Genomic DNA, 26,588 nt, shown 5'->3' with positions numbered 1-26,588 from the left:
CACGTGGGCTGTAGCAATAGTGCAGGAATAAAGGGAGCAGAGCTCTCTGAGACGGAGCCAGTGAAGGAGAAGAACTCAGCACAGACAGACACAATGCCCAGGGAACTGTAGCCCAGGCTCACTTTGTTGTGAATGACTTCACAATTTGCTCAGGTATTAAATACTTCCTTGTTTAATAATTTGGGCTAGTTTCATGCTGAACTGCTGGAAAGTTCACTGGCTGGAGTCATCAGCCAGGCCTCACGTAAACGGCTTCCCCAGCTCTCAGCCAAATGAGCTGTCCTCATCTTTGGGTCCCCCTGCGGGTGGCTCTTGGCACCACCTTCTTCTGAAGGGCTTTGTTGTTCATCCGTGTGCCTGAGGTTTTACGCTCCGCAGGCTTCCTCACCACTTCTTGTTTGAGCTGGAAATGCACCTGGAGAAAGAATAAAGATAACTGCATTTAACACAGTGTATGTGCTCTGCCGGACCTGCCCTTCCAAGCGGACTCTGGGGCCAAGTCAAACAATAAGGGGTCTCAGCCATTGTTAAAGGAAATCAGTTCTTAAAGCAGCTGTAAATTTTCTTCCTCCTGTGGAAAATGCACTAACAATGAACTATGTTTCTTAAGCAGAGTTGCTCCTGTGGCTACGTGATGGTTTGGAAGATGAGCTGTGAATGGCAAGGGACTGAGCTATGTCCTTTTTCTCCTTTTCTCACCAGAGAGTGGACCCATAGCATTGCTTTTCATCTCTGTGAGTATTTAATACAGAGGATGGTTTAAGACAGACAGTTCTTTTTCAATTGCAACTTGTTAGCTTAATCGGTCTTTCAGCAACCAGTCCTTCCAGTGGACCTAGGCAAAATAATATCAGGGAAGAAACCTCCATCCACTACAGCCACACAAGCAGTACAAGAGGGAGAAGGGGACAAGGAGTGTGCAAAACACAGCATCAGATAAATGGGGAATAGGGAGGCCATACAGAAAGGTGAAACTGGGAGGGAGCTGCATGGGCTTCTTGGGGGAGGGATGGGGTGAAGAGTGAGTATGGGAGGTGTTGCAGAAATGGGAACAGGAGGTCTGCTGTGAGAGGAGATATGCAAAAATCAGACCAACGGGGAAAAAATCAGTCTTCTACAGTAACACTGTCAAAAGAAAATCTGTTTTAAAAAGGAAACCCAAAGAGCTGGGTGCTTAACCTAGCAAAACAAAGGACTGGGCTTGACAGCTCCCTATAAATATACTAGGGAATAAACACCAGGGAAGAAAATGAGCTATTTAAAGCACAACATTGGCATAAGAACAAATAGGCATAAACTGACCATAAATAAATTTAGTATGAAAATTAGAGGGCTTCTAATCCTGAGAAGAGGGCAGCTCTGGAAGAACTTCAGAGGCTGGGCGGGGTGGGATGAAGCGATGGAAGGTGGGAGAACAACCACAGTGTATTTACAGCAGAGCCTGACCAGTGTACATACAGTGAAGCAAATGATGTGCCAGGATGCCGCAGATGGCGGGGGGGCGTTGGGGCAGTCCTGCTGGTCTCTTGAGGAGCCTGCATCTGTGGTTCCACCATGTTCACAAGGCAACAGAAGGGGCAGGGATCACCACCCACTGTTTTTACAACCAATTTCAAGTTGTCCAGACAGCCCTCAGAAAGGCGCTGTAGGAGACACACTAGTGTCTCAAGAACACTTCATTTCCTGAAGGTGCTCGGCTGCTCTTTGTTTGCACTCAGTTCCCATTTGTCTCTGGTGCTCTCAGCAAAAAGAAAGGCAGACTTCAGCCTCTTGCTGTGAGTTTGATAACATGTTTGGTCCCAGGCAGAATGCAGATGATAGCAGAGTGCTGAAACCCACAAAGCTGGGGGGATAACTGAACCCAGTCTGTCTCCACATCATCACACCCTGGAGAGTAAAGAGGATGGAGGGAGAGCTGAAGAGCAGCAGTCCCAGCCAGCCAGGAGATCTCCCATCACCAAGAGGCAGAAGGACACAGAAGCTGGAATGGGAGCCTAGTGCAGCTGGCAAGGCCTCAGTAAGGAATTGAAAGGCACATGGCATTGTCTTCACTCTGTTCACTGCTGTGGAGCCTTGTCTGCCAAAAGAAATAATCTACAGCCACTGGAAATGCTCTACCATCCTATCTCCTTTCTCTGCTGCTCACTAGACATCCCCCACCACATTTCTTTCTCCCTGGGGTGAAGATATTTTGAGAAACCCTTGTGACTATGCAGCCTGACTCACCAATGAAGGTGCAGCTGGGCCCACTGTTGTTGTGACTGTCAGGGGCTGGTACCCCTCTGCAGAGGCTGTGACAGTGTAAGTGCCAGGCAGCAGCAGCCGGAAATAATCTCCCATATCACCTGGAACAAGGTAGGAAAAGAAAGCATTCAGGATGCTCAGGGAGCAAAGCATAAGACATACCAGTAATTCTTGCTGAGTTACTTCCTCTAGGATATGTAGCATTCAAAACCCAGATTTTTTTCCCAAACCTGCTAGCTACCTCAAGGCTGGATTCACACTGGTATACTGCAAGTGATGTCTCATTAGTGCCATGGAGAGGTCAGTCTGCAAGTAAAAGCCAAATGAAAGGGGACTGCACAGCAGCATTGGCTGTCCCTGTGTAGTGGGGCAGCAAAGCTGAGCACTCACTAGTCAGATGACAGCAGACCTAAGGACAATCACTGCTCCAGTCTGACTCCTTATGCATAACACAATCTAGTTCCTGACATACACAATTTTGCCACATTTAGGTTAGCAGGTTTAAGTTGTTCAATAGCTCAGCTGCTCCCTGATTCCCTGCATAAGAAAGCCTCAGAAGCACTCTGACAGACCGTGCTCTGGTGTGCTTAGGGACAGGGGACAACCAACAGTGAGGTAACACCACACTATGGATTACTTTGGAAATCTGAGTATAATCCTATCTATGTAACTGGATAGGTATTGCAAATTACTTCAGAGTGGAGCTGGGAGTGCAGCTTCACCTGAATGTGGTAAAGCCCTGGTACAGGTCAGCAGTTAGGCTGTGAAGTATCTATCCTTGAGGTCAGTGAGATCTGGCTGGAGGGAGCAGTGGCTGATCAGAGCCAGTGCTGGGGAAAATCTTGCTCCAAGCTGGACAGAAGAATTCAGAGGGCCCTTGACAGCCAGCTCTTCTGCAATTTCTTCCACAGTCCCCTTTCCTATGCAGGTTGGCATAATAAGTGCCAAATATTAATGTTACTGACTCACAGACCTATAGCCAGGAGGAGCTTCAATGATTTCATAATCTGACCTCTGAAAAGCTGTAATATCAGCTATTTTCTACAGGCAGTCTGTAGTGTTCGGTCTGCTTGGAAGAGGGTGTTCATGGAAAGGAGGTTAAAATTGGCCAGCAAGGGAGAAACAACCACAACTTGGGTGACTTAATTAAAGCGGCACTTAATTCTCACTCTAAACTTGTCTTGTGTGAACTTTCAGTCTTTCATCTTATTTTTTCTTTTTTCATCTTTTTCTTTGCTATCTTCTGTTTCAACTCTTTGCAGATACTTACAGGCTTGAGTAGATTATCCCCTCAGTTGTCCCTCCCAGATAAAACAGGAACTGAGTTTCTGAAGTCCTTTACAATAAGGTCTGCATACCACTTCTCACCTCTGTCTTTCCTAGGCTTTCCTAAGCCCACCCTGGTCAAGGATAAGGACAGGTTTATATTTCTCTAGTGATGTCATATTTCTCTAGTGTCTTTGGGAAGCAAACCATGGATGGCCTCCCATAGTATAGCCTTGCCTGTTAGCTTCACTCACATATTCAGACATGTAAGCAGATCGACAACCCACCAGAGGTGATGTCATGGCTGATTCCCTGGACAGAAATCACTGCTCCTGCAATGCCATTGTTGTTCTCATCTGACACCATCCCTTTGATGCCCTGGTGAACCTGCAGGGAGGGAGACAGATGGATGGGTCAAGGCCCCTCCTTTGCTCAAGAGGGTATTGCCGAGAAGGGCAGAGCTTTGGGGACAACCCTACCTTTCCCTGAACCCTTGGTGATCCTGGCTGTCCCCACTAGAGCCAGTCTAGGACACAACAGCTTCCCCAAAGATCACCAACAAGAGCATCCTATGATCTCCATAACCAACTCTCTTCCCCTCCTGGTGCCTACTGGTCCCCTACCACCAGGCGCCATGGGGATCTGCAGAAGAAGGGTGTTGGTCTCTGGACTGTCCCTTTACCTCTTCAATGAAAGCAACAAGGGCCTCCCGATTGGCCATCCACTGCCTCTCCAGGTCCTCCTCAGGGGGAAATTTATTGCAGCTTAGCTCCAGCGTGATTTCAAAGCAGTTGGTGTAGAGGTAATTGAAGTCCTGCATGCCTGGAAGAGAAGAATACCCTATGGCCAGGGCATGGCTCCCTTCCTATTCCTATGTCCCAGTCATCCTGGCCCATCTTTCTTTGACCAGAACCGTCTCACTCTCCTTCTCTGCACCACAGGTGCAGCCTCCTCGCTGCATGACAGTGCAACTAGAGCCTTCTCCACCCATGCAGCCCTCTCCTTGTAGCTGCCAACTCTCTCTTTCAGCCGGATCATTCATTAACCTGCTTTCAGAAACCCAGGGTGGTTTGGTACCACAGGGGGCCTATATATCTCTTCTAGCTCCTCTTCAATCATTATTCTAGTTTTATGTGTTGATTTTTCAGTTTCCTTATTGCGCCTTTTTTAATGAAAATTTTCAGGAACTAGCAGCTGCCTTCCCTTTGGTCACAGTTTTGGGTTTTGATGGAATTATATCATAGGATTTTCAAATACACTAGCAGATTAATGTTTCCTTTGTCTAGAAGCACATAAGATGAAGGTCTCTGCAGACCTTGGCTTTTTCTGTGTCTCTTTCCCAAGCCATTTCCTGGTCTGAGATACAAAACACCAGAATGGTGTCAAGTAATGGGCACAATCCTATTGCCATAGTCCTTCCCCAACCCATCCTGTCCTGAGGTTTCTTGTCTATCCCTTCACCTCTTTTTTCTGTGGGGGGTGCTCACCGGCCCAGCCCTTACCTTTGCTGAGCGAGTACCAGGATGCCCCATTTGTGATGCCATCAGCAAAGTAGTCCCCACAGTTCCAGCCCCGGTGCATCCAGCTGTGGGCATATGAGTAGGTCTTGGCCAGCTAGAGGGAGAGCAGCCAGTGGTCACCGCTCCAGCCCCACATGGCTGGAGAACGTGCCTGGCTCTGGACAAAACATGCTCCCTCCTTTGCTGAGAAGCACGGGAGGGAAGTCAGACAGGAGAGAGTTCCTGCATTTTACTGCCACAAAATAAACATGAGGTGCCCAGGACCTCTACAAGACTACAAGGAAGAGCAGTAACCTGGCAAGCTGGAAGCTTGTTGATGGCAAAAGGGCTTCTGCCCTGCTCATACTGAAAAGAGAGGGAGGAGAAAGCACTGGACCTATGTGGGGACACTTGGCCCCACACAGCAAATGGCACTAATAGTGGAAAAAGATATGAAGAAAAGTAACCAGCATCAGTCCTGGCAAATACCAGATATATATCGGGGGAATTTCAATTAGGAAAGAGTTTGGGCAACTTCTGGTTCTAGCAACGACTTGTTTGTTGCCCTTATTAAGATTACTGTTTATTTTTAGACATGAAGACAGGGCTAAAACTGGGCTGCTGCATCCAAAGCCAGTCCTTTGCATAAGACACAGTTTAAGAGAGACTGGCATTTGCATTTGCTAAGGCAAACTCTATACCCTTGTATAATGGTTCAGATTCCAGTGTAATATCATTCTGTCGGCAGGAAAACAGTTACTTCTCTACATTTCTGAGTCCTGAGGCCATGTGGGTATCATTAGCCTACGCCCCAGACTGCAGCCTCTTTACATCTGTCTGAGCACAGCCGTGATCCCAAGAGGTCCTGACAAGCCCCTGCAGATTCTGCTTCCAGAGAAGGCTGGACTCCAGCTTGGACTTATTTTTCTCATTAACTGTTCAGAGGCAGACTTTTTTCTTGTGCTGGGTATTTCCTAATGGAAGCAGTGACTGAAGGCATTGTTTTCTGGGATAATGAAGAAAAACCACGAGCTTCAGCTAGCACTAACAGGATCAACAGCACATCTGATGCATTCCCTGATGACTGCTTAGGCTCCTGGAGCTCTTGCTGTTTGTTGTAGTTGTTCTTTGCCATCCATAAGCCCCTGCTGGGCAGCCACCTCCCTTATCCTGGTATCAGCAGGCCCTGAGTCACCTCTCTAGGAAGAAAACCCCTATGCATTTTTAGATGGTGTGTCAAAGATGAGTGCAGCTTCCAGCTTTGGAAGAGCAAGTTGTTATTGAGTATACCAATGGTATTTGGGTTATGGGAAAACCAAGCATGGACAAGGAGGGGGCCCCTGAGGGTTAAGCATGGCCTGTCCTGGTGGTGGGACCGGCTCACAAGGTGGGACTGTCCTGACCAGGCTCCTGAGGCAGTGGCTGGCAGAAATGCTGTAGTCTTCTAATGATTATTTCCAACACGTTTCTTGACTCAGCTCCTGCATGACGCAGTGACCAGACCTCCCATACAGCCCTTGCTCTGCACCCTGCCAGGGAATGTCCTTGCCCAACGTGGCCGTGCTCACCTTCTGAAACAACTTATCGTCAGGGGTCGGCGTGTTGACCGTGCGCCGGTGGCTCCTGAACCGCTGATCCTGGGACTTGTCATAGGGGTAATTTGCCACCACTGCTCCACCGTGCAGATTGGCCGAGAGCACAAAGTTGTAGCTGCTGATCCACTGGATCACAGCCAATGTCTCTGGCTCCACCTGTAAGGACAAGAGAGAAGGAGACCGGGAGAAGAGACTTCTGTGCCAGCTGCTGCTCCATGCAAGGCTGTGGTGTGATTGACCATGTCAGACCCTGTCCTGCAATGTGTCTGCTGCAGCTCTTGCAGCTTCCTTTGTTCTCCACCAACTGCCCTGATACACAAAGCAGCTCCCCCAGCTAAACCCCAGAATCTGAGGCACAGGTGTTAGCCAGCATGTGCCACCTCCTCTGTCCTGTGCATTGCAGCCTGCTCTCCCAAGCTGGTTGTGATGTCAGCCTCTCCTGGCAGAGGGGCAAGCTGTGATATGGGACCAGGATTGTATTTCTCTGCAGGCAAAAGGCTCAGAGAAGGAATCAATCACTGTGGAAGCCAAAGGGCAGTGTATTTGCTTGCATGCTGAGACACTCTAAGAGGATGCTTTAGCCCTCACAGTATCCCAGACTGGTACCTGGCTTTTCCAGTTGTCAGGCAGTGGGATGTGGTGATTTGGCCCGCTGATTTCCCTGCTGTAGTACATGAGTGTGTTGAGGTCAGGGAAGTTGCGGTTCAAGTCCACTCCATTGGCATTGTTCCTCCCTGTCAAGTACCCATTGCTGTCTGGGCCCTGTGGGGCAAAGGTGCATCACAGGGATGAGTCCAGGTTGGGTGCAGGTAGGTTGGGCATCAGAGAAGCAGAGTCTGGCCACTGTAAAAGCACTTCAATGCCTATGAGTTACAACATGTGTTATTGCTGGCAGGGCAATAAAGAGTATTGGTACTGACAGGGAAAATCAATAACAGTATCTTCATTTTTCAGGGTGACAGAGTAAGCCGCAAGACAAATAAACAATTTACTTTAGCTGAAAGAGCCACAAATATCTCACTGAAGCCTAGAAGCACAAAGAAATGGGTGATTTTTTTTTCAGGAGGTCTAAGGGGCCTATTTCCATCCCCCCACCTCTCATGTCTCTGCTAGCTTATGACAGTGGCATTCAGCTGTCACTTTCCCAGTCTAGGGCAGGGGATTTGCAGTGACCCTTCTGTGACAAATTAGTTCTAAGGAGAGTAAGACAGGTATAGGAAGTCTTCTCCATCATCTGCCAAGGTCACCTGTAACAGGACACACAGCATGAGCCCTTGGTAAGGAGCAAAAGCAGTTGAGGGGGACAGATTTGGCAGGGCATGAAAAGAAAGGATTGCCCCTCCTTCTAGCTGCGGTGAAGAGCATCCCAAAGGGATCTGAAGGGCTTTCTGCCCCGACCCATCTGGAGGAGGTGATCACTGCCTGGTACCTGCTTGGCAGCCACTTCGTACCCGTCGGGGTTCATGGAGGGCATGATGTGGATGCGCGTGTCATGGATGAGGCGCGTGATCCGCTCGTTGCCCCGGCGGTACTCCTCACACAGGAACTCCGAGAGCTGCAGCAGCAGCTCACGGCCCAGCACCTCGTTCCCGTGCATGTTCCCAACATACTTGAACTCTGGCTCCACTGGAGAGAGCAAGAGAGTGACGCCATCAGCCAGGGCTAGAACAGGGGGGAAGAGCAAATGCCTACCACAGGGAGCCCCAGGCAAGCCCAAGGGACACCCAATAAATGGTCTAAAATGACCCTTTCCCTTGGAAAATGCAAACCTCAGTGAGGGAGAGCGGCACAGTTCTCATATAGGCTCCGCTTCATTTTGCACAACACTCTGAGAGCAGCTCAGACTCTCCTCCAGGTTGCTTTGGGCCTTTGGAGCACACAGGAAGAGTATTTGCTGGTGGTTTGGTCTTGGGTGAAAGACAGCACAAAAGGACCAGGGAGCACTGGCAGGATTGCCCCAGGCTTCCAGGGCCTCCTAGCTCTGGGGTAGGTGGCAGTGGAGGGGACAGACTGTTTCTCCCACCTCTGCTCTTCTACGTTTGCTCTTAGAGCCCCATACCCAGGTCTGCATCTCTCCTTCACCTACCTCCAAGATCAAGGTTAAGGCCTTCCTCACCCTCAAGGGAAAAGAGCCTGGAGAAACCTTCAGCAGCTGAGCTGAATATGGATCAAACTGTCCCTCAGGCAGCTCCAGTATGACCAAAAAGGTCTCTTGCCACTGGCTTTTCTAAAATAAGGTCTCAAAATACAGACTCGGAGACCACAAGCAGACAGTGCCTGGAACAGGACTTGCTGCTTTGCTGAAGGAGAAGCAGGACATGTGAGGGACAGGTTGTGCTTTCCCAGAGGCCTTTTAAAGAAGTTAGTTACTTGTGGGAAAATAAAATGTCACATTGCAGGCTGGAGCCAGCATTGGTAGATTGAAAGACAACAGGGGAATTAAGTTAAAAAGGGAGCCTGACTGTCACATGAAAGAGTCAGGGAAAAAAAGAGTGTTGTTACAAATGCTGGCTTGCCAGATCTTGAGACTCCCATTGCACCATTGTAAGCTTTCTGGACACCAGGGATCAGACTTGCAGTGGCAGTGTGCAGCCCTGCTGTCAGGTATGATGTCTATCAGGATCCTGGGGTAAAAGGCATCACATCCCCAGATTGTGAGCTGCTGCTTGCAAAAGCCCCTGTGCCTTTGCTGTGTTAAAAAAAAAAAAAAGAAAAAAGGTCAAATTCAAGCTAAAGATTTTGCTTTTCCATGATTTTTTGATTGCAGTGTCTCAGTGCAAGACACCAGAGGAGAGCCACATATTTTGATCTTGTTAGATTTCAGGGACATAAGAACTGATTTCGTTAGATAATCCAGTTATTAAAAACTCAGAAAAATCTTAGGCGTATGTGCAGCCTTTAAAAAATAAGGTTTCAGCAAGGATTCTCTGCTTTGTTTGAGTCTGTAGCAGGATTTGTCAGCCTTTTTCAGTATGCAAACCCCTAAACTTTATGTATATGGGCACACAAACTCTAATTACTGCATGTAAGCCCATTGACTCTGAGCTTGCTTTTCAGAGTTACTTTTCATGTCCTTCAAGGAAATCCACAGTTTCCCAAATTCCTCATGCTACAAGCTGAAAGTGCCAGCCTGACAGTGGTCCATGCTACAAGCAGGGCCACATGTCCATGCTGCCTGCCTGGGGCAGGGTAGATCTGAGTCATCTCCTACAGCCTTTCCATCTGCTCTCATGTGGTTCTGCAAGTCTAAAATCCAGTGGTGCACTGCCAGTGCCCTTTGCTCACTCCGTGCTTTGAATCAGCCCTTGATGCACTGTGGAGGTGCCCCAGATGCCCTCAGTGCCACGCAGGTTTCCCAGTGCTGAACAGGGCTGTCACAGAGGTAGTCAAGGTGGGAAGCCTACCATCTCACCTCCTGGCACCCCTGAAAATGATACTATGGGCACAGGACTGTGCAGTATGTCCCCAGAGCAGTGCTGCCAGACATGGGGTGCTGTGGGGTTTGCGGGGGCTGCTCCTCTGAGGGGGGCACAGGTTCTGCACACCCCTGCAGCCCTGCTGGCAGTTTTCCATGTGACTAGGCTGCCTGCACTAATCAGCCCCTGCGTTTAACCACATCAACCAGGACTTGAAAAGGCAAAAGATCCTGCAGAAAGTTCTGTCCTTATCTGCAGCTCAGGGACACAAGGCAGGGATGCGAGGGAGCCCTGAGTGCAGCCCCCCAGCCTGGAGAGGCAGCTGCTCTCTCCTCGGCCCCCCCAGGGCACCTGGCTGCCAGCAAGGTCTGGCTCGGCAGCATCTCCAAGCTGCACAGGCAGCAGCTCAAGGGGCCATGGCTGCCAAGGTTCCACAGGGCCACGTGGCAGCAGGTGGCGATCCCTGAGACCAGTCTGGCCCTGGGGCTGCACTGCCCACGGGGCTGCGAGGGCTGTAGAAGCCCGGCGCCCTCTCTGCCGGGGTCCCCGCCCGCTGCCCTCCTGGGTTTGCCGTCTGCAGGAGGAAAGGCCGAACACTTGCTGTCCTGTCACTACCCAGCAGCACAGGGCTGAGGATGGATGCTGCTCTCCTCGCCTGGACAACACTGTTTTGGGAGGGAGAATGTGGTAGGGCAGGCGGGGTGCTGGGATGGACTCGCCTGCGTTCTCTCATTAGCTTGAGCAGAGCTCCGTCCAAAGTACGCGCCTGGGCCAGGCTGCAGCTCACGCAAACACAGTGCATGGCACGGTGCATGTGTGCGGGCTGGGCGGGCGCGTCTCTGGGCTGGCTGCGGAGTCCCTGCCGGAGACCGCGCCGCCTGGCACCTGGGCATTGCCAGGAGTCCTGCCTGGAAAGGGAGATAGCCCCTACCCAGCGCCCCACAGTGCCGCGTGGCAGGGAGAGTGCCAGCGTCGCCCGTCCTCTCGGGGCCGCTGTCCCCTTCCCGCCGTACTCACGGGGCTCGTGGATGCCCGGGTAGTCGCTGAACTCCAGCACGTAGAGGTGCCGGCCCTCGACGCTGCGGCCGATGCTGTAGATGCGGGTGACGTAGGGGCACTGGCTCTGCACGCGGAACAGGGCCTGCACCAGCTCCTCGTAGCGATGGTGGAGGAAGCTGAGGGCGGCCGCCCCCTCGAGCAGGAGCAGGGCTCCCACGAGGGGCCGCAGCCACCGCGCCATCCTCCCGCGGCGCCGGGCGCCCGGACCAGCTCCCAGCCTCGGCTCCCTCCCCGCCGGGAGCTTAAAGTGCAAACTCCAACCAGCTCTTTCCAGCTGCCGAGTGCCAGCCCCCTGCACCTGCGGGCGGGGGGCGGCGGGAGCGGGGCGCGCCGGGGCCCCGCGGCGCAGGAATGCTCCCCCCGCCCGCCCGGCCAGCCCCCGGCGAGCCCGCTCTCCTCCGGCGGAGAAGTTTCCCCCCGCTCCAGCTCACTTATTAACTGGACAGCAAACAGGGCCCCGCAGCCACTGACTGTCACTGCAGAAGAAGCGCAGGGCTGGAAAACTGGCTGCGGAGGGCGTCGGGGCTGCCAAGCGCTCGGGGAGCGGCGGGCGGGGGAAAAGAGAGGAAAGGGGGCCGGCGGGCGGGGGGCTGCCCGTCACCCTCTCGTGGGGCAGGAGCCCAGGGGGATGGGGATAGCGCCGGGCGGCCTCGCAGCCCGCACGATTCCCGCAGCCCTGCACGGCGCGGGCAGCTGCCACCGCTCCTCCCCGCAGTCCGGTCCCGGTCCCGGCTCCGCGCCGCGCCTCCTCTCCTGCCCCATCTCCTGGGGAAACAGAGGAGGCACCGCCGCGGAGTCCGCGGGTCAGTCGGCCCCTCTGCCCGGCCCTGCTCACCCGGCGATCCCATTGCTGCTGGGACAAACAGAGGTGCAGGGACTGCATCGCCCTCCCCACAGCTGGCTGTCCGAACTGCCGAGCTGGGACGGTTCAGGGGGAGGGAAGAGCAGAGTGGGATGTGATGCAGGAGTCGTCTGCTGAGCAGGAACCATCACGGAGAGCTCCGCTCGAAAATTTTGGTATCACCCCGCCCTGCTCTGGGAGGGGGCATGAGAAAGAGCTCTGACAGGCGCTGGGCAGGAGGACATTGCTTAACTGCATGTCTACAAATGAAAATGTCCTGCTGTCTGCTAACAAAGGATTACAAACTGTTTCTGGATATAGGGGAAGCTGTTTCCTTTCCACCCCTCTGTCATGCTTATCCCAGTGGGCAGCAGGCACCTCATGGTCCCTGCTCTCTGCCCACTGCCAGAGGCAGCCTTGCTTTGCAATCTTGCCCCACGAGGGCAGATTCCAGCAAAACTCCAGCAGACTAGTGGCTCTGACAGAGCTATTTACTAGGACAACCCTGACACAGAGACCAAACATGAACACAAACATCTGAAAAATGTACCATCACGGCTGGACAGGCCAAGAGAAGGGCTCCATTTGGTAACATGAGCATGCTATTCTGCTGTATCTGGGCCATTCTGGAAGAGCTCCCTTGGCCACTAGTAATGGGCTGCCCAGGATACTCAGTGCCATACCAAACATTTCCTTTCCCTTCAGCCTTGTGGTGGATCTGTGCTGCGTTGTTCTAATTTCTGTGTCAAGGCTTGCTTCTTTCCCGGTGCTTTCCTACCTGTTCTCCACATCTGCTTGGGCTGCTGTCTTTCTACCTCAGTTTTCTAGGAAGAGCATTGGTAAAACCAAGGAGTCCCTGTTTATAGCCTCCAGCTGCTGTTGATAGCCTCTGATGCAACCAGTATAGGCTGGTGGTCAAAGCACATGGATTGCCTGCTTATGACTTGGCTTACTCAGACTTCCCCATATCCAACATTCTTCTGCCCCAGCACCATCATAGTGGTAATTTCTCTCCTTGATCCTCTGCCTTCTTGGTCTTCTGCCCCACCTGCACAGTTCCCTCAACCCGTGTTTTTGAAAAAATACCCTTTTGAAGACATGAACAGAAAAAGAAAAATATTACATATAGAGATAGCAGTAACCATATTGATACTTTCCCCTAGGTAAGCCCCATGCCCCCCCATCCCTGCTTGTCAGCCAGTTTGAAAGCAACACATGTTCAGGAGCAGGAATGGCATTGCACCCAGCTGTAGCTAGCTAACAAGAGTCAGTGCTGGAGGTGATAACTTCTCCCAATACATGCCAGAAACCAAGGCAAAGTAGCAGAAGCTGTGGCATGGAGAGCATGGGTATTGTAGGACAGTTCTTGTCTCTACAGCAAGGCATGTCTGGTGGTATTTTGCAAAGCTAGCAGCCCACAACAGCAGTGGGAAATGCCTTCACCTCCTTCACATCCCTGCTCCCAGGGCTGCTGGGTTCCCGTGGAGCTGCTCTTTCCCCAGGCTTCAGCAATGAAGGCCATGTGAAAGAGTCATGGGCAGGTTTCCAGCACTACCCAGTGTTACTTGGCAGCCAGAGAGTGCTAGGCAGGGCTATAGTAAAATAGTGCAAACCCCATGTTTGGCCAGTTTCACCCTCCCCTTTCCCTTCCTAGGCTGCTTTCAGTAGCCTGGGACAGTGGTGGCAGAGTTGGATCTGCAGTGCTGCCAAGGGACACATGAGGAAAACTCTCACTTTCCTATGGAGACAAGCAACACTGATATGAGAAACAACAGTAAAAAAAGAAATGCCAGAGCATTAGAGCCTAAAAAGGAGCCATGGGCAAAATCTCATGTGGGTGGAGAACACATCTCACACACTACTAGGTCTGGAGAGTTAGTCAGCATTATCCATAGCACAGGGATGGAGGCAGCCTGTCACCAGGCAGCAGGTTTAAAGCATACAAAAGGAAAGAGTTTTGCACAAAAGACACCATGAAATTACATCATCAAAGCTGAAAGGTAAATGGGTGCAAAAGAGGATAAGATGAATTCATAGAGAACAGAGTCAGAGTTATCAGATCTTGAAGTAATCATTTGATTGCAAATTTCCTAAGCCCCGGATGTGTAGAAGAAAAGGGTTATGCTGTTTCCCTAACTATCGCTCTAAATCCTCGCCACAGCTGGAGACGAGTGCTAATGCGCTGCCTGTTTGATCTGACCTAGCGTGGCCTTTACACATTCTAGGAAAATGACAATAATAAATTTGGACATGTTTGAAAACACCGATGAAAGCAGAAACAAACAATAAAAGATGTTAGAAACAGTGAAGGAAGTAAATAAAACCTTCATTTGGAAAATACGGCTAATACATCTGGGATGGATCACACACTCCCCCACCCCCCGCCCAGATGTTCAAAAATTGAGAGACCTTGAGGCAGTGGGAGAAAGAAGGGGAGAAGGAATGGTCTGTGCCACTGTGGTGAGAGTGAGAGGAATGTGAATGCAAGCCCTGTCTCCCCACTGTTGCATTGCTGATGGGCACAGGCAGCAAGGAGCTGATTCTGCTGGAACTGACTATGGAAAGACTGCATCTGATGGGTTCACTTTAGTTCTGGCCATATTGTTAACAGAGGAAGATTGGAAAATTTGAGGAAAGTTCAAGCTAATAGCCATCAGAATGAGCAAACTGTGTGGAGTTCATGCTGAAAGAAAAATAACAACTGTGACAAGCATTGTTTGCCTTGGCAGAGCTATGGCTGTGGCTGCACGCGGAGACACACAGCCCTGTGAGCAAGGGGCACAGGCCCCCTGTCCTTCACCTGTTAGCGGGGCTGGGAAGGTGGGCTGCAGTGCCAGCATGATGCCAGTGGGGCTGCCTGGGGGAGGGAGAGAGAAAATGAGGAGAGAGGACTGCTTCTGTCCAGTTCACAGCTTGGGAGAACAAACTGCTTTGAGGAGGTCAGGATGAAGCTAAGGCAAAGAAAGATGTGGTTTGGGCACTAGCAGCTTTCCCAGGAGTGAGACAACCAGTGTGAGGTGCTCAGAGGCTGGGAAAGACCACAGTATATTTCTGTACCAGGAGGGGATGCTACCCATCCACTGGGATCTTCAGAGCTGACCTAGGAGAGCATGAGGGAACTGGCAAGAGAGGAAATCACATCTCAGGACTTTTCCATGTTTAGTGCCAGAAGCTCCATTCCACTACTGGCAAATTCCCATCTTCTGGAAAACAGCATGAAAACTTTCTGGCATCAGTTCAGAAGTCTTTATTATGATAAGCATACAGAGGCTTGTGTGTGCATCAAAACAAAGATCCATTTCTACAGGGTTGGGCCATGGAAAGAAAACACATGGCCTGGGTGGCAGGGGCTGCTGTCCTCAGTGTGCTCTCCCCAGTCCCTCCTGAACAGGCTGTTGAGCCTGTGACAAAGCTGGCAGCCCTGCAGAGCCTGCACATCCTGTCTGGCACAGAGCATGGGAAGAACTGGGGTGGAGAACGAAGGGGCACACATCTGGCCCAGAACTGTTCTGGGAGAAACTGGAAAGCCCTGGCCAGTGCCAACACTTCAAATCAGCCTTCCAGTGCAGAGTTATGGCCCCGCTTCTGAGAGCTTTCTTCCAAGTGGAGGCCCCACTGTGCTTTGCTGTAGGGCTGGAGAAATCTGCTGTAGCCTGTGCACAGAGGAGAGGCAAGGTACTAAGGTACTTGGAGCCTGTGGTGGGGAGCAGTTTTCCTGCAAGAGGTGAGGGTGCTGCAGGTACCCAGCCTCTCTTCTGACAAGTTCCAATAGCTTTGCCTCACACTTGACACTCGACTGGATATAGTAGAGCTCACAGAGGTCGTCAGTCCCAGCAAGACCAGGCTGCTCTTGCACCCTGCGAAGCTATCAACTCCCTCTGCAAGGAACCTCCCCCAAAATGGACCAATCAACATTTGAACCCAAACCAGACATGCTCATCCCACCTTGCTGCAGCACATCTGAGCTTCCTGGGAGCCCAGGAGAGCTCTCTCTTCAGGAGAGACCAAGGTCTGGAGTCTTGGCAGCGCAGTAGAGCTGAATAGTGAGTAAATATGTGATAGACAGAACATGTGATGTTAAAAGATGCTTTACCCAGGAAAAGCAAAATGGTAAAACAGGAAGTGTCTAGAAATTAAAGCCAGAAGATATCAAATTAGAAATAAGGCACAGATAATTATCAATGAGGCAGATCAACTGTATTAACAAGAGAAATGATAGATTATTACTGGCATACTTGGAAACTCCCTCCACTATCATTAATGGTCTTCATGTACATGTGGGGTGGCTCTGGAACGCAAATTTGAGTTGAATACAGGTGGATCAGATGCAACACAGAAGCAAAGAAATGAATGTTCATAAACTTGAGCTCTTTGACCAAAGATTTTGAGTAACCTCCATGAATAAAGTCCTGCAATAACAGGAGAAATGTAGAGAAAACAATCATAGGCTGTTCTGTGAATGTTCACTACCAGGCAGTGACATGCAATGGTCTTGCCCTGACAGGATACCTTCAGTCAATCAATCCCTGGAGCCTCAGGCTGCTCGATTGGCATGTTGTCACCTTGGAAGTTCTTATCCTGGAGACACTGATTATGAATGGGGTCTAAAAGTCATAAGGTTTAAAAATATTGTAACATATTTTGCATTTATCTTAGTTTGGGCCCTTTTTGTTGCACTCAAGTCATATTTAAAGCTTAAAAAACCCCAAAACTCAAACCAAAAAGTGAGATAATTAAGATAGCAGGAGCAAGTGCAGATGTCAGCTGCTCACCTGGCTCCAGAATCAGGAGCTAACAGTATTAAAATCTGTGGGACTTGCAATAAAGATACAAAACATTGTAAAAACTCTTCTCCCTGATATTTGACGTTTTCCTTTGACATAAATCCTTAGCAGGGATAAGAAGAGCAGACTGGAACAGGCTTTCTTTCCACACCAGCTTTCACATGAAGTTTTTGTATCAATTTCTGACCTGTCCTAATGGATTTGCAAGTTCTCATCATGGACACAACTGAGCAGCTGCGAGATCCCCAAGGAGGTCTCAGGAGAGAAAGTGCCACTCTGCAGGTTTCCATGCTGTTCATGGGAAGGACAGATGCACCAGCCCACCTGGGGAGCTTCTCCAGGGCTCTGCTCTGCTACAAGGGCTCTGTTTGCATGGAAGGTGCCATGTGATGGGGTGTGCTGCAGATGAGGCTGTCTGGGCAGCAGAAGCAGCTCTGATCACACGTTTGTCCTGCATGCCTTACAGCCAAAACCTGCTGCTCCTCTCTCATCTACCTATCTTTGCTGCTAACAACAGAAGGAAGGCTGCATCCCCAGCTGAATTCCAACATCACAGCGTATTTGCAGATAAACAAAAACTGGTCAGTGGACTCATGGCTGGTGAGAGGTCATTTGCAGATTGAACTGGATAATCTGCTCGGGGCAATATTCTTTGAAGAATATGTGTTTCAGTGGAGCCACACGGAAGAAAAAATGGCTCATATTGAGAGACAGTGATGTAGGATGTGAGACAGAGGCTGTTTTGAAATACCATGACTGGGAAAAACGACCAAGCTGCAACAGTCCAGCTGGACTCAAAAGCCTAAAAACTGTCTGTTAAGTGAACAGACCTGGACAGATATATATGAATGGGTAACATAAGGCATAGATCAAAACCAGAAACCGTAGATGAAAACTTTGGTGTCCAAGTTTCAAAAAGATGTAAAACTTTAAAAAGAAGTGGAGTCGAGAGCTGCAAGTGAGGTCAGCAGAGATCACTTTACAGATTGAAAACCAATCTATTTAATATGATATAATGACAACTTGCAAGCACCACCAAGGAAAAAGGGATTTTAATAGCAGAGTTACTCAGTCTTTTAGAAATGGGCAGAACAAGATCCAACAAAAGCTGAAGCCACCTAATTCAGAACAAAAATAAGACACAGGTTTTTGGAAGAACAATGATCTGCCCAAAGATCTTAGGGTAGATTTTTCCCTTACCTTTATGTCCTTCAATATATTAGGGCTTCTACTTCCAGGCATGAAGTAGAAATTTTCTGGCCTGAACTATGCAGAGGGACAGACTGGGAGAGCTCTGTGTCTGTGCTTGCCTAAAGGAGAAGGCATTGTTGGGGTTGCACATCCTGGCCCCCTCCACACTGCCTACACCTCTGCCTGGGGAAAGAGATGTGTCTTAGCTATCTATGCCTTCCTCTCTACAATATCTGCTTTCTTTTTGCCTCCACATTTACAGGTCATTAGGAGAAGAGATTTCTGAGTTTTTGTGGGAGGTAGACAGGCACCAGTGGTTTCTGAGTGTTTTTACAAAAATGGATTTCTGACTTACCTCTCTTTTTTGGACCAAGAAATGGAAAAATGGAAGAAAGTGATTCATGAACTCAATCAGTGGCATTGTCCTAGTTGTGTGGGCTGCAGTGTGTGCACTCACAAGCCCTGGGTCTTGTGGCCATAGGATAAACCTGTGTTATGAGGAAAGGAAAGGCAAATCTTCACTAATTTTGCTGGTGGAAGGAGTGGTTCAATCTGTGCATACTCATGCTGGCTAACTACTGCCAGCTGCCTACAGGAACAGTAACTAATAAACACTTTCCCTAGATTGGAGGCTGCTGTGTTATCAGCAGAGTGACCCTGGATTGCTTTAGTGGGTTATACCTGAGGGCACACTGGTCACACCAGAGTCCCTGCAGGCACAGACAATCACTACTGGCCAAGGAACCCGGGCCAGTACAAGCTCTTCCTACAAAAAGCAGCAATGCCTGGTTGGGAACTTGTGGCTTAGGGACACAGGAATGGCTCAGTGCACAGTGAGCCAGCTTTGGTCCAGCAACAACATCAGGAAGACTTGGGAAAAAGGCATTTTGCCACCTGCAAAAGGAGCTGACAGCCGACAGAGCCCAGCTAAGGGCTGGTGACCACAAGCATGCTCAGTTTCTTCATCCTCATCCCTTCTTTTCCCAGAGTGGCATTTGGGAGCCTGACCCACCTTCAGGGGCCAACCTGGTGCAAGAGCTGTACCCAGCTGTAGGGCTGCTAGAGCTCAGGGAGCAGGGAGGTGAGCAGAGGCATGCTGGTGCAGAGAGGGCTCTTGGGAACAGCTTCAGCGGAGAAGGAGCAGGATCACCCTGTATGTGACAGCTCCCAAGAGCTCAGTGGGATGTGTGACCCTGAGATAACCCTTGCAGGAGCACTGGCTCCCAAAGATTGCTGCCACTTTTCTCTTTATAATGCTGTGCACAAGGCAGAAACCAACAAGCAGCAAAGTTTCCTTGAATGAAATTACGACCCATTCAAGGAGGGGACACGAGCTTGTCTGTCCTTGGCAGAGAAGGTGGCCAGCCTGATGTCCCAACATCTGTCAGTGCAAGTGTGATTCAGAAGAAATAAATGCCCTCGTTGTACAGTCAGAAGCTTCAGTGAGAGGGATCTGCAGTACAGCCTGCTCTGCTGGGGTCTCCTAGCCCTGAGCAGCCAGGATGACATGGCTCCTCTCGCCTTCAGGTTCTTCCTAAACAATCCCCTTCTGCAGGCACTTGGGCTTGTGGAAGAGAAGCCAGGCAAACAGGAGCACAGACACCAGCACAAGGGAGCACAGCACCATCAGCCCCACGTAGCTGCCGTGGGAGAGAGGGGGCCCGGCTGGCTCCTCTGCAGGGATCATGTTGGTCAGGTTCAGCATGTAGCCCAGGGTCCAACCTGCATCACTGCTGCCAATCTGAAACAGAAGAGGAGAATCAGTGCTGGGAGCCTGCCTAGGGCATTGCCTGAGCAGTGGCACCCCTTGGGGTCAAGGGACAGGCTGTGTGGCAGAGGCTGCAGAGAACTGCTGGGGTAGGGCCCTCCCCACCACGAAACACACCTTTCCAAGGAAGTGGATCGTTTGCCAGTTTTTTTCAGTGAACTCATAGCCATTTTCCAGGAGAGAGAGGATGTAGGCTCCAGAGAAGCAATATTCACTCAGGTACTTTTCTTTGATGTTGTGATATGCTGTCTTCACCTAGGGAAGGAGGCAATCACCAGACTGTTAAACACACCTTCCCATTGCTCCAGCTTCTGCCTGAGCATCCACTGCAGGTGCTGGGGGGGAACCTTCCCCATCTTGCTCTGGAAATTAATCCCAGCCATTTATACCACAGAAAAGTATCAGCAGCTCCAGTCTACTGCAGCAAGCATGGCTCACCTCTTGCCAGGGCTGGGCACAGAAGCTCTCAATGGTGCTGGTCACTTTGTTCAGGGCAAGGGGGTTTGGTTCACTGGTCAGGTTCAAAAAGTTCATCACAAAATAGAAAGCAGAAAAAGCCTGAAGGAGAAAGATTATTTTAATCTGACTAAGCCACAAATCCCACAAAAGAAAATGAGTTTGTTTATAGATAGAGACATATAAGAAGCAACATCACACACACAAGAGCAGGAATGTTTTCAAGAGTGATGTCATTTTGAGGGATACGGCTCAGAGCTGCTGAGAGATGGAGGTAGGAATTATGATATCCTGAAGAACTTCTGGGAGCTCTCTCCTTTATTTGTGCCAGTAGCACACAGTGAATGCTGATTGCCATCACAACCATGATCCCATTTTGGCAACTGAGTGAGATGAGTGTGCAACAAATATCACCACAAAGAGCAGAGGTGATGGCCTGAAAGGATTGTACAGAGCCCCATCATATAACCCAAGGTCCAGAAACCCCATCTCTGACCATGGCCAGTACCTGATAGGTAGGAGGCAGCTTAGGAACAGGGCAAGATTGTATTAGCAGTTCCCTGGAAAGCCTCACAATCACTGAGCAGCTCTTTGCAGCTCTAGGATTGATGGTCAGCATGGTGTCACACATAATGTGTGTTCAGAGTGTGCACTGTCTCCTTATCATGTCTGGGAAGCAGACAGGTGAGCTGACTGGTTTCAGTAGCATTCAGACACTGCTGGGTGAATTTCAGGTCTGGTGGCACCACTGACCTCAGGAGACAAGGTTTGCAGGAGCAGTGTTCTTGCCTTTAGCAGGCTCTCCTGCCTCTGGTGCTGGACAGCTTAAAAAGTGAGTAAACACAGCAGCCCAAGGAGATGTGTTAGAATGGGAGCAGTGCAGTACTACTAGGCCAGTATTTACTGGGGTAGCTCTTAACATGTCTGTCCTCACAGCAAGTGCAGCACTGCTTTTGTAGTTGCATGTCCAAAACACCATCTTGTAAAGATTTCCTGCCTCAGTCATGAAGAATGTGCTCTAGCATTACTCTGAATTTCTGCTCTTCCAACATTCTGGATCACAGATAGTTGAAGAATGAGTGAAGACTCACCCCAAAATCCCCTTGTAATGGAGGTAGGTATATCCCATTGAAGGAGCAACTGGAGTAAGGACAATTACTTTTGTCGAAGAGTTTCTGGATGTTTTCTCGGCACTTTTGATAGTCTCCCTCTCCCTTTATGTACAGCTGGCTGAAAGGTAATTGTTTTTTCTTGTCTGATGTGCAAGGGTTTTTGAAGAAGTCACTAATATTTATAGTCCTCTCATAACCCTTGTGAAAGCATGGGTCGGGTAGACTGCTGTTCTCCATGGTCTGAAAGTAAAAATCAATCCAAACTGTTATACTTTGCTCTAGAATAACACACCTTGTGGCTCTTTCCTTGTGGGAAAGAGCCACAAGGAAGGGTGACACTTGTCACAGTACATCACATCCAGCTGCACACATCAGGTCAAAGGGATAAGGATAGATTAAGGCAATGGTGTACAGAGAAAGATGTGGGTACTCCCACAGCCTCCCTGTAGGACCTGGGCAAATTATTTTAAGTCACAGTTTGTGCCATTGATTTGGGTTTCTCAGAGATGGTAAAATGTCACCTCCCCTGAGTACTTCAGTTAAATGCAGTTCTCTGGCTACCCCATGCCCAAGAATCAAGGCATCTCAAATTGGTAGTGCTTTTGAAAGTTTTGACTGTCACCTCTTTGGGCACCTGATGCCCAGTCTGTATGGAGAACAATGACATTTCCCTAATCCGGACTAAAAGGTGAGCTGGGATGCAGCAACTTTTTCAGCACCAATATCCCAAAGCTGGGAGAGTCCAGGATTGTTCAATTACAGATGTAGATGTACTTGCCTGTAGATCCCTGGCCAGTTTCTGCTGCAGAGCCTGGTCCTTGCCATAGCAGAGAAAGCTGTGCGTGTACACTTGGTAATCCTTGCCATAGAGACGGAAGTAGAGCTGGTTCTCTGGGGACTCAGAAGTGAGGTCCTTTGATACAAAGGTAATCTGTGTGGAGGCTCCTCCAAGGTCTAGTGCTCCTGATGTCTCACTTAAGGATTTCAGGGAGTGTAGAATCTTTTTCCAGCCAGACTTGAGGGAAAAAAAAAATCAAAGTAAACCAGATATATTAGGCATGGAGAAGATTTATTTTGGAGAAATTAAAAAAAGAGAAAGAACTATGAGTAGAGATGCAGAAGCACAGAACACAGGAAATATGGGAAGTCCTGGAGGGAGCATGAGATGAGAGCTGGAACAAGACATAAGAAAAATGCAAGCTTGTAAATACAGAAGATGGATCGTGTCCAAGAGTTTGCAGGAGGGCAAAGAATATGGAATTGTTATGAGAAAAAACAGTCCACTTACTGTTTCAGCCCTCAGAAGATTTTTAAGCTCAACAGGAAAGAGCTATAGTCAAACTTTTCAGAAACAGAAATATTTTAGATCAGGAAATGAGAAGGATGCTGTACCCAAGCAAAATTATTGAAGATGCTGTTGTTCTATTGCAGTGCTTGAAGCCTAATTATAGTGGTGCATCCTGATACCACTGAGTATCAGGATGTACTCACAGCAACTGCTGAGGCAAGATGTGCAGCTTCCTGATCCCTGGTAAATGGCTTACAAGGGAAGAGAGTGCTTGTGACACCTTCTTGCAAGGCAGGACTTACAAAGTGCCGAAAGCCAATGATTCAAATGTCTTGCTATAGATCTACTACCTGCTTGAAATTGCCCAGAAGGTAGTTAATGGTGATCCATCCATAGGCCCCTTCTTCCTGACCAGTGATGATTCTGGCACCCTGGAAGTTGAAGGGAGCTGAGCGTAGTGTGTTTCCTACTGAGGACAAGACTTTGTCCGCTGCACTTTCATTCTGCAATCTGGATGAACAGAAGAAAGGATGGAGTAACTCTGGCTGACAGCTCTCTACGTGCTTTATTCTGAGTAGGCAGGCTGCAACTCCCCACCAAGTGTCAATGATCAGAGGTCAGTCATTTATGTGAGTCATCCAGCTCTAACTGGCCATGGTCCTCTCTGTCACACCTTGACAGCACAGCTGCCACCAACTCTGTCACTTAGAGACCTTGCAGCTGGGAGTGGTAGGTACCTGGAGCAGAGACCAGAGCTCTTGTTCTGTAGCATGTATTCTGACAGGAATTGCACTGTGGAGACGCATCTTTACTGTCACCATTAGAGAAGAAATCCAGAACATATCCCCAGGAAGATTTCCCAGGCAATATCTACCAAAGATCAGTTCCCTGTCCTAGCCAGGAGAGGTCTGGGTCACCCTCCTGAAAATCACAAATTAAAGGAGGTTGTGATTATAAAATTACCTTAGCCTCTGATGGCCCTCTGTGGGGAGTTGCAACATATTTGGGCTCAAAAATCTGGGCCTGATACCAGACTGTGGGGATGTTTGGGCATTCCTTTATTATGGGGATGTCAGGGCATCAGCTTGGGCACTGCTGATCTCCTGGTGTCTCTGTGCTGCATGTGGATGCAGGAGATGATGGGGAGTTGGGGAAGCAATGGAGAAGTCCAGGGGACTCAGGGCTCAGAGAGGTCAGCAGCAGAGGAGGAATTGGGGCACAGTGTGAGCTGGCAGTGTGTCCAAGGACTGTTCCCCAGAGGCCCCCACTGCACATGCATGGTGATCCCAGGTGCAGTGCTGCAGGAGAAGGGACAAGCCCTGCAGTACCTGAGAAGCCGCATGCCAGCAGTTGCTCCGAGGTAGACAGGTGTCTCTTTGTGCTGTGCTGAGGGAATCACCTCTTTTGCTTGTTGTAGGCACTGTGCCAGAGAGGGACCTGCCTTCTCTGTGGCATGGGAGTAACCTGAGATCCCAGGGCCTGCAAGAAGTACAGACACTTTAGAGTTCAGACTCCAAGCATAACCCCAGAATGCTGTCATGAGCGGGTGTGTCAAACCGTATCACAGGAAGCAGAACTGGATTCAACCACCCCATTTCTGAGGAGATTTAGAAATCCTACAGCACCAGCTAAGCCCAGTGCATGTGGTGGGTGGTCACAGTGCCCAGCATCTGCCACCCTTTCTCTGCAAAGCAGGCTATGAACTAGCAATGAGGGCTGAGACAAGCCATGTCTTTCACATGCCCTGAACATCTGCAGTCTCTTCTCTGAGTCTGCTGGGTGTACCCTGGATCTGTGCCTGAAAATCCCCGACCCTTCCATGCTGGCTCCTCCAGGGGCAGATGCTGTCATTTGTTTGTGTACTTTCTACTCACACTACAACAGTGGGTGTTCTGCAGCTATTGTGTCTCGTACTAACCCAAGGAAAATATCATTGCCCCTCTCTGCCATGTGTCCCCTGGTTCCCTGGACTGCCCCAGGACCAGTGCCTGCATGCAGCAGTGAAGCCCCATTTGATCCAGCTTGCTGTATACTCAGTGTGCTGCTCATGATGTGGGCTGCTGCAGCACTGAGCAGCTATCACGGCAGCTTCATAACAGCAGGGCTCTCTCCTGCACTGCAGAGGCCTGAAGAGACCCCAGGCAGGTCTGACAACATCTCAGAATGCAGTGTTCCAGGATGGTCTGTGCTGTTCCTTGTTGTGTCCACTCCTGGGCTTCATTTATGCCTTCCTAAACCATACAGTATCCACAGCAATTAAATAGAATAAAAAAAGCACCATGACATGTGTAAGTTGAGCAACCTTGAGCCACCAGCTCTGTGCAGAAGCCACAAGCTTGCACAGAAGCCTTGAAAAAGAGCACACCATGCTCTCCCCTCTCATTGCTTTCATCAGCACTTTAGCAAGAGTGCATGCAGACATTTTATTTATTTAAGTCCATTCTTTGGTGTAGTTCTTTCCAAAAAGAAATTAATTCCAAGCATCCTGAAAACAAAGGAAAAAGTGGATGCATTTTTTTCCCCAGGAAGGTCAGGCACAGACAGCTCCCCATTGGAGCCAGTGAGATGCATTATCTCACAGGTGCAACACTGTTTCTACTATTGGTCTCTTCCTCTAGATTTCTCCTCCCTCACCCTTTTATTACATTATCTCTTCTTCATCCCACCCCCCTTCCCCAGCTCCTTTTTCTCCTCTTACCTTCAACTTTACACACCTCCACCTGTTTCACCACCCCGGTATCGTTCTCCTTCTCTGCTGGCCACTCGTACACGTAGAGGTTGGTGTGGGACGATCCCGCATCCAGCACGATCCCATACTGCGGGCAAAGCAGAGCCCGTGTCACACCTGGGGCACCGAGCCACACACGCTGTGTGCTGGCCTCCCCTGGGGGACCAGGCACACACAGCCCCTCTGTCTGGCAGCTGTGGCACTGTGTGCCATTGCTCCTCTCAGCAGAGCTTCAGTGCAAAGCTGCCAGCAAAGGCAACAGGAACAGAGAAACCGCGAAGCTGGGACCGGTGACTTAAGAGAGGATTCCCTGTGAAGCTGCAACTGGTTTTACCACAAAGATGTAAAACAAGATCTTGAGGTGCATGGAGCCAGAAAAAGAGGTTAGCTAGAGCCAGCAAGGGCAACAACTTATCTGTGAGCACTGTGAGCAGCTAATCCCCCAGCTTGTTTTCCTCTAAGGGTACCAGCTTGTAATACCTTAATATTCTTCGGAAGTGGCTGGTTTTGGGTCACTGCTACAGCAATTAAAGCAATTACAGCCAAAGTAGAGAGGAATCCCAGGATGAGTAGAATCGTTCTTGTTGAGGACATCTTTGGTTTGGTACCTGTGACTAGAGCAGAAAAAGGATGTTAGTATCCCAGTAGCCCATCTTTCCTCACACCCCAAAGGCATGTCTTTTGGCATGTTCCTGTAGTCCTTTTCCCCTGTGAATATCCCAAGTTATGAATGGCCTGTGTTTGCAGAATTGGCACACACTTTGCAGAACTTGTACCACTCTAATTCCTTAAATGGTACAGGCATATTTGGAATAACCTATCTAATAAATTAAGATTTTTGTGGTTTACTATACATGGTTAGCAATAGAATTCTTTAAAAAAGGCCACTTATGGCTGATGAAAATCATTCACAACCAATATGTCATCTGAGCTTTCAGAACCAATATACATATAGTTGCACTTGTTAGTGGCTAGCATGATGCTGTCTTTCACATTTTTCTGTTTTGGATAATCTTTCATGAATCCCACAGTCAAAACCTCATTTCACAACTTAGGCTAGGCCAGTTTTGCAGCTGTTTAATAAAATGCCATCTTCCTGCATGGAGCTCTAGAAAGAGTATCAGCGTAATTTCCAGATTTATAAAACTTTGATGTAAAGTCAACATTTAAAACAAACAACTCCAGGGGACATATGTGCTCCCACTGCGGCATGAAATCCATTTCCACCAACAGTGATGCTCCATACTCAAAGCACTGATCATCCGACTCGCATGGGAAATTGTTTCTCTTCTCCTTTTACACAAATACTCCAGGGAGATGTTTAAAAGTACATTACAGTCA

At 49.5% G+C, this 26,588-nt stretch overlaps 2 protein-coding genes across 6 annotated transcripts in view; both read right to left on the bottom strand.

Annotated features, from left to right (window-relative positions):
- Nucleotides 1-156: 156 nt before the first annotated feature.
- CPN1 (carboxypeptidase N subunit 1) lies at nucleotides 157-12,081 on the bottom strand. 3 transcript variants are annotated; one of them, XM_030241386.2, is made up of 9 exons: nucleotides 11,915-12,081; nucleotides 8,034-8,230; nucleotides 7,211-7,366; nucleotides 6,578-6,760; nucleotides 5,013-5,124; nucleotides 4,193-4,332; nucleotides 3,798-3,897; nucleotides 2,227-2,345; nucleotides 157-415 (listed from the first exon to the last, which is right to left on the bottom strand). In XM_030241386.2, exons 1-9 carry the CDS (start codon nucleotides 11,925-11,927, stop codon nucleotides 284-286), a joined length of 1,152 nt encoding a protein of 383 aa, XP_030097246.1. In that variant the 5' UTR covers nucleotides 11,928-12,081; the 3' UTR covers nucleotides 157-283. The 3 variants fall into 3 exon arrangements, with proteins under 3 accessions (XP_030097246.1, XP_030097245.1, XP_018766288.1); XM_030241385.2 differs by lacking the exon at nucleotides 11,915-12,081 and adding an exon at nucleotides 11,038-11,377; XM_018910743.3 differs by lacking the exon at nucleotides 11,915-12,081 and adding an exon at nucleotides 8,374-10,572.
- Nucleotides 12,082-15,152: 3,071 nt separating this feature from the next.
- The window catches only part of ENTPD1 (ectonucleoside triphosphate diphosphohydrolase 1), a 53,614-nt gene continuing 42,178 nt past the window's right edge, over nucleotides 15,153-26,588 (bottom strand). For all 3 annotated transcript variants that reach the window (XM_050976411.1, XM_018910745.3, XM_050976412.1), the window contains 9 exons: nucleotides 25,728-25,861; nucleotides 25,218-25,335; nucleotides 23,848-23,998; nucleotides 22,870-23,029; nucleotides 22,010-22,246; nucleotides 21,211-21,471; nucleotides 20,102-20,221; nucleotides 19,781-19,918; nucleotides 15,153-19,636 (listed from right to left, as the gene is read on the bottom strand). In XM_050976411.1, the coding sequence (XP_050832368.1) occupies nucleotides 19,430-19,636; nucleotides 19,781-19,918; nucleotides 20,102-20,221; nucleotides 21,211-21,471; nucleotides 22,010-22,246; nucleotides 22,870-23,029; nucleotides 23,848-23,998; nucleotides 25,218-25,335; nucleotides 25,728-25,841 (1,506 nt within the window). In that variant the 5' untranslated portion in view covers nucleotides 25,842-25,861 and the 3' untranslated portion in view covers nucleotides 15,153-19,429. The remainder of the gene's footprint in view (nucleotides 19,637-19,780; nucleotides 19,919-20,101; nucleotides 20,222-21,210; nucleotides 21,472-22,009; nucleotides 22,247-22,869; nucleotides 23,030-23,847; nucleotides 23,999-25,217; nucleotides 25,336-25,727; nucleotides 25,862-26,588) is intronic.

This window comes from Serinus canaria, chromosome 6 (assembly GCF_022539315.1).
Source record: "Serinus canaria isolate serCan28SL12 chromosome 6, serCan2020, whole genome shotgun sequence".
NCBI lineage: Eukaryota > Metazoa > Chordata > Aves > Passeriformes > Fringillidae > Serinus > Serinus canaria.
Note: the sequence above shows the minus strand (reverse complement) of the source record. Positions and strands in the feature narration are given on the sequence as shown.

Bases quoted from the DNA above. Each gene is read 5' to 3' on its own strand.
- CPN1 (XM_030241385.2), bottom strand. From the start codon at position 11,260: ATGGCGCGGTGGCTGCGGCCCCTCGTGGGAGCCCTGCTCCTGCTCGAG. The intron at 6,761-7,210 runs GTACCAGTCTGG...TTGTCCTTACAG, and splicing joins CTGACAACTGGAAAAGCCAG to GTGGAGCCAGAGACATTGGC. The intron at 4,333-5,012 runs GTAAGGGCTGGG...CTTCTCTTCCAG, and splicing joins CTGGTACTCGCTCAGCAAAG to GCATGCAGGACTTCAATTAC.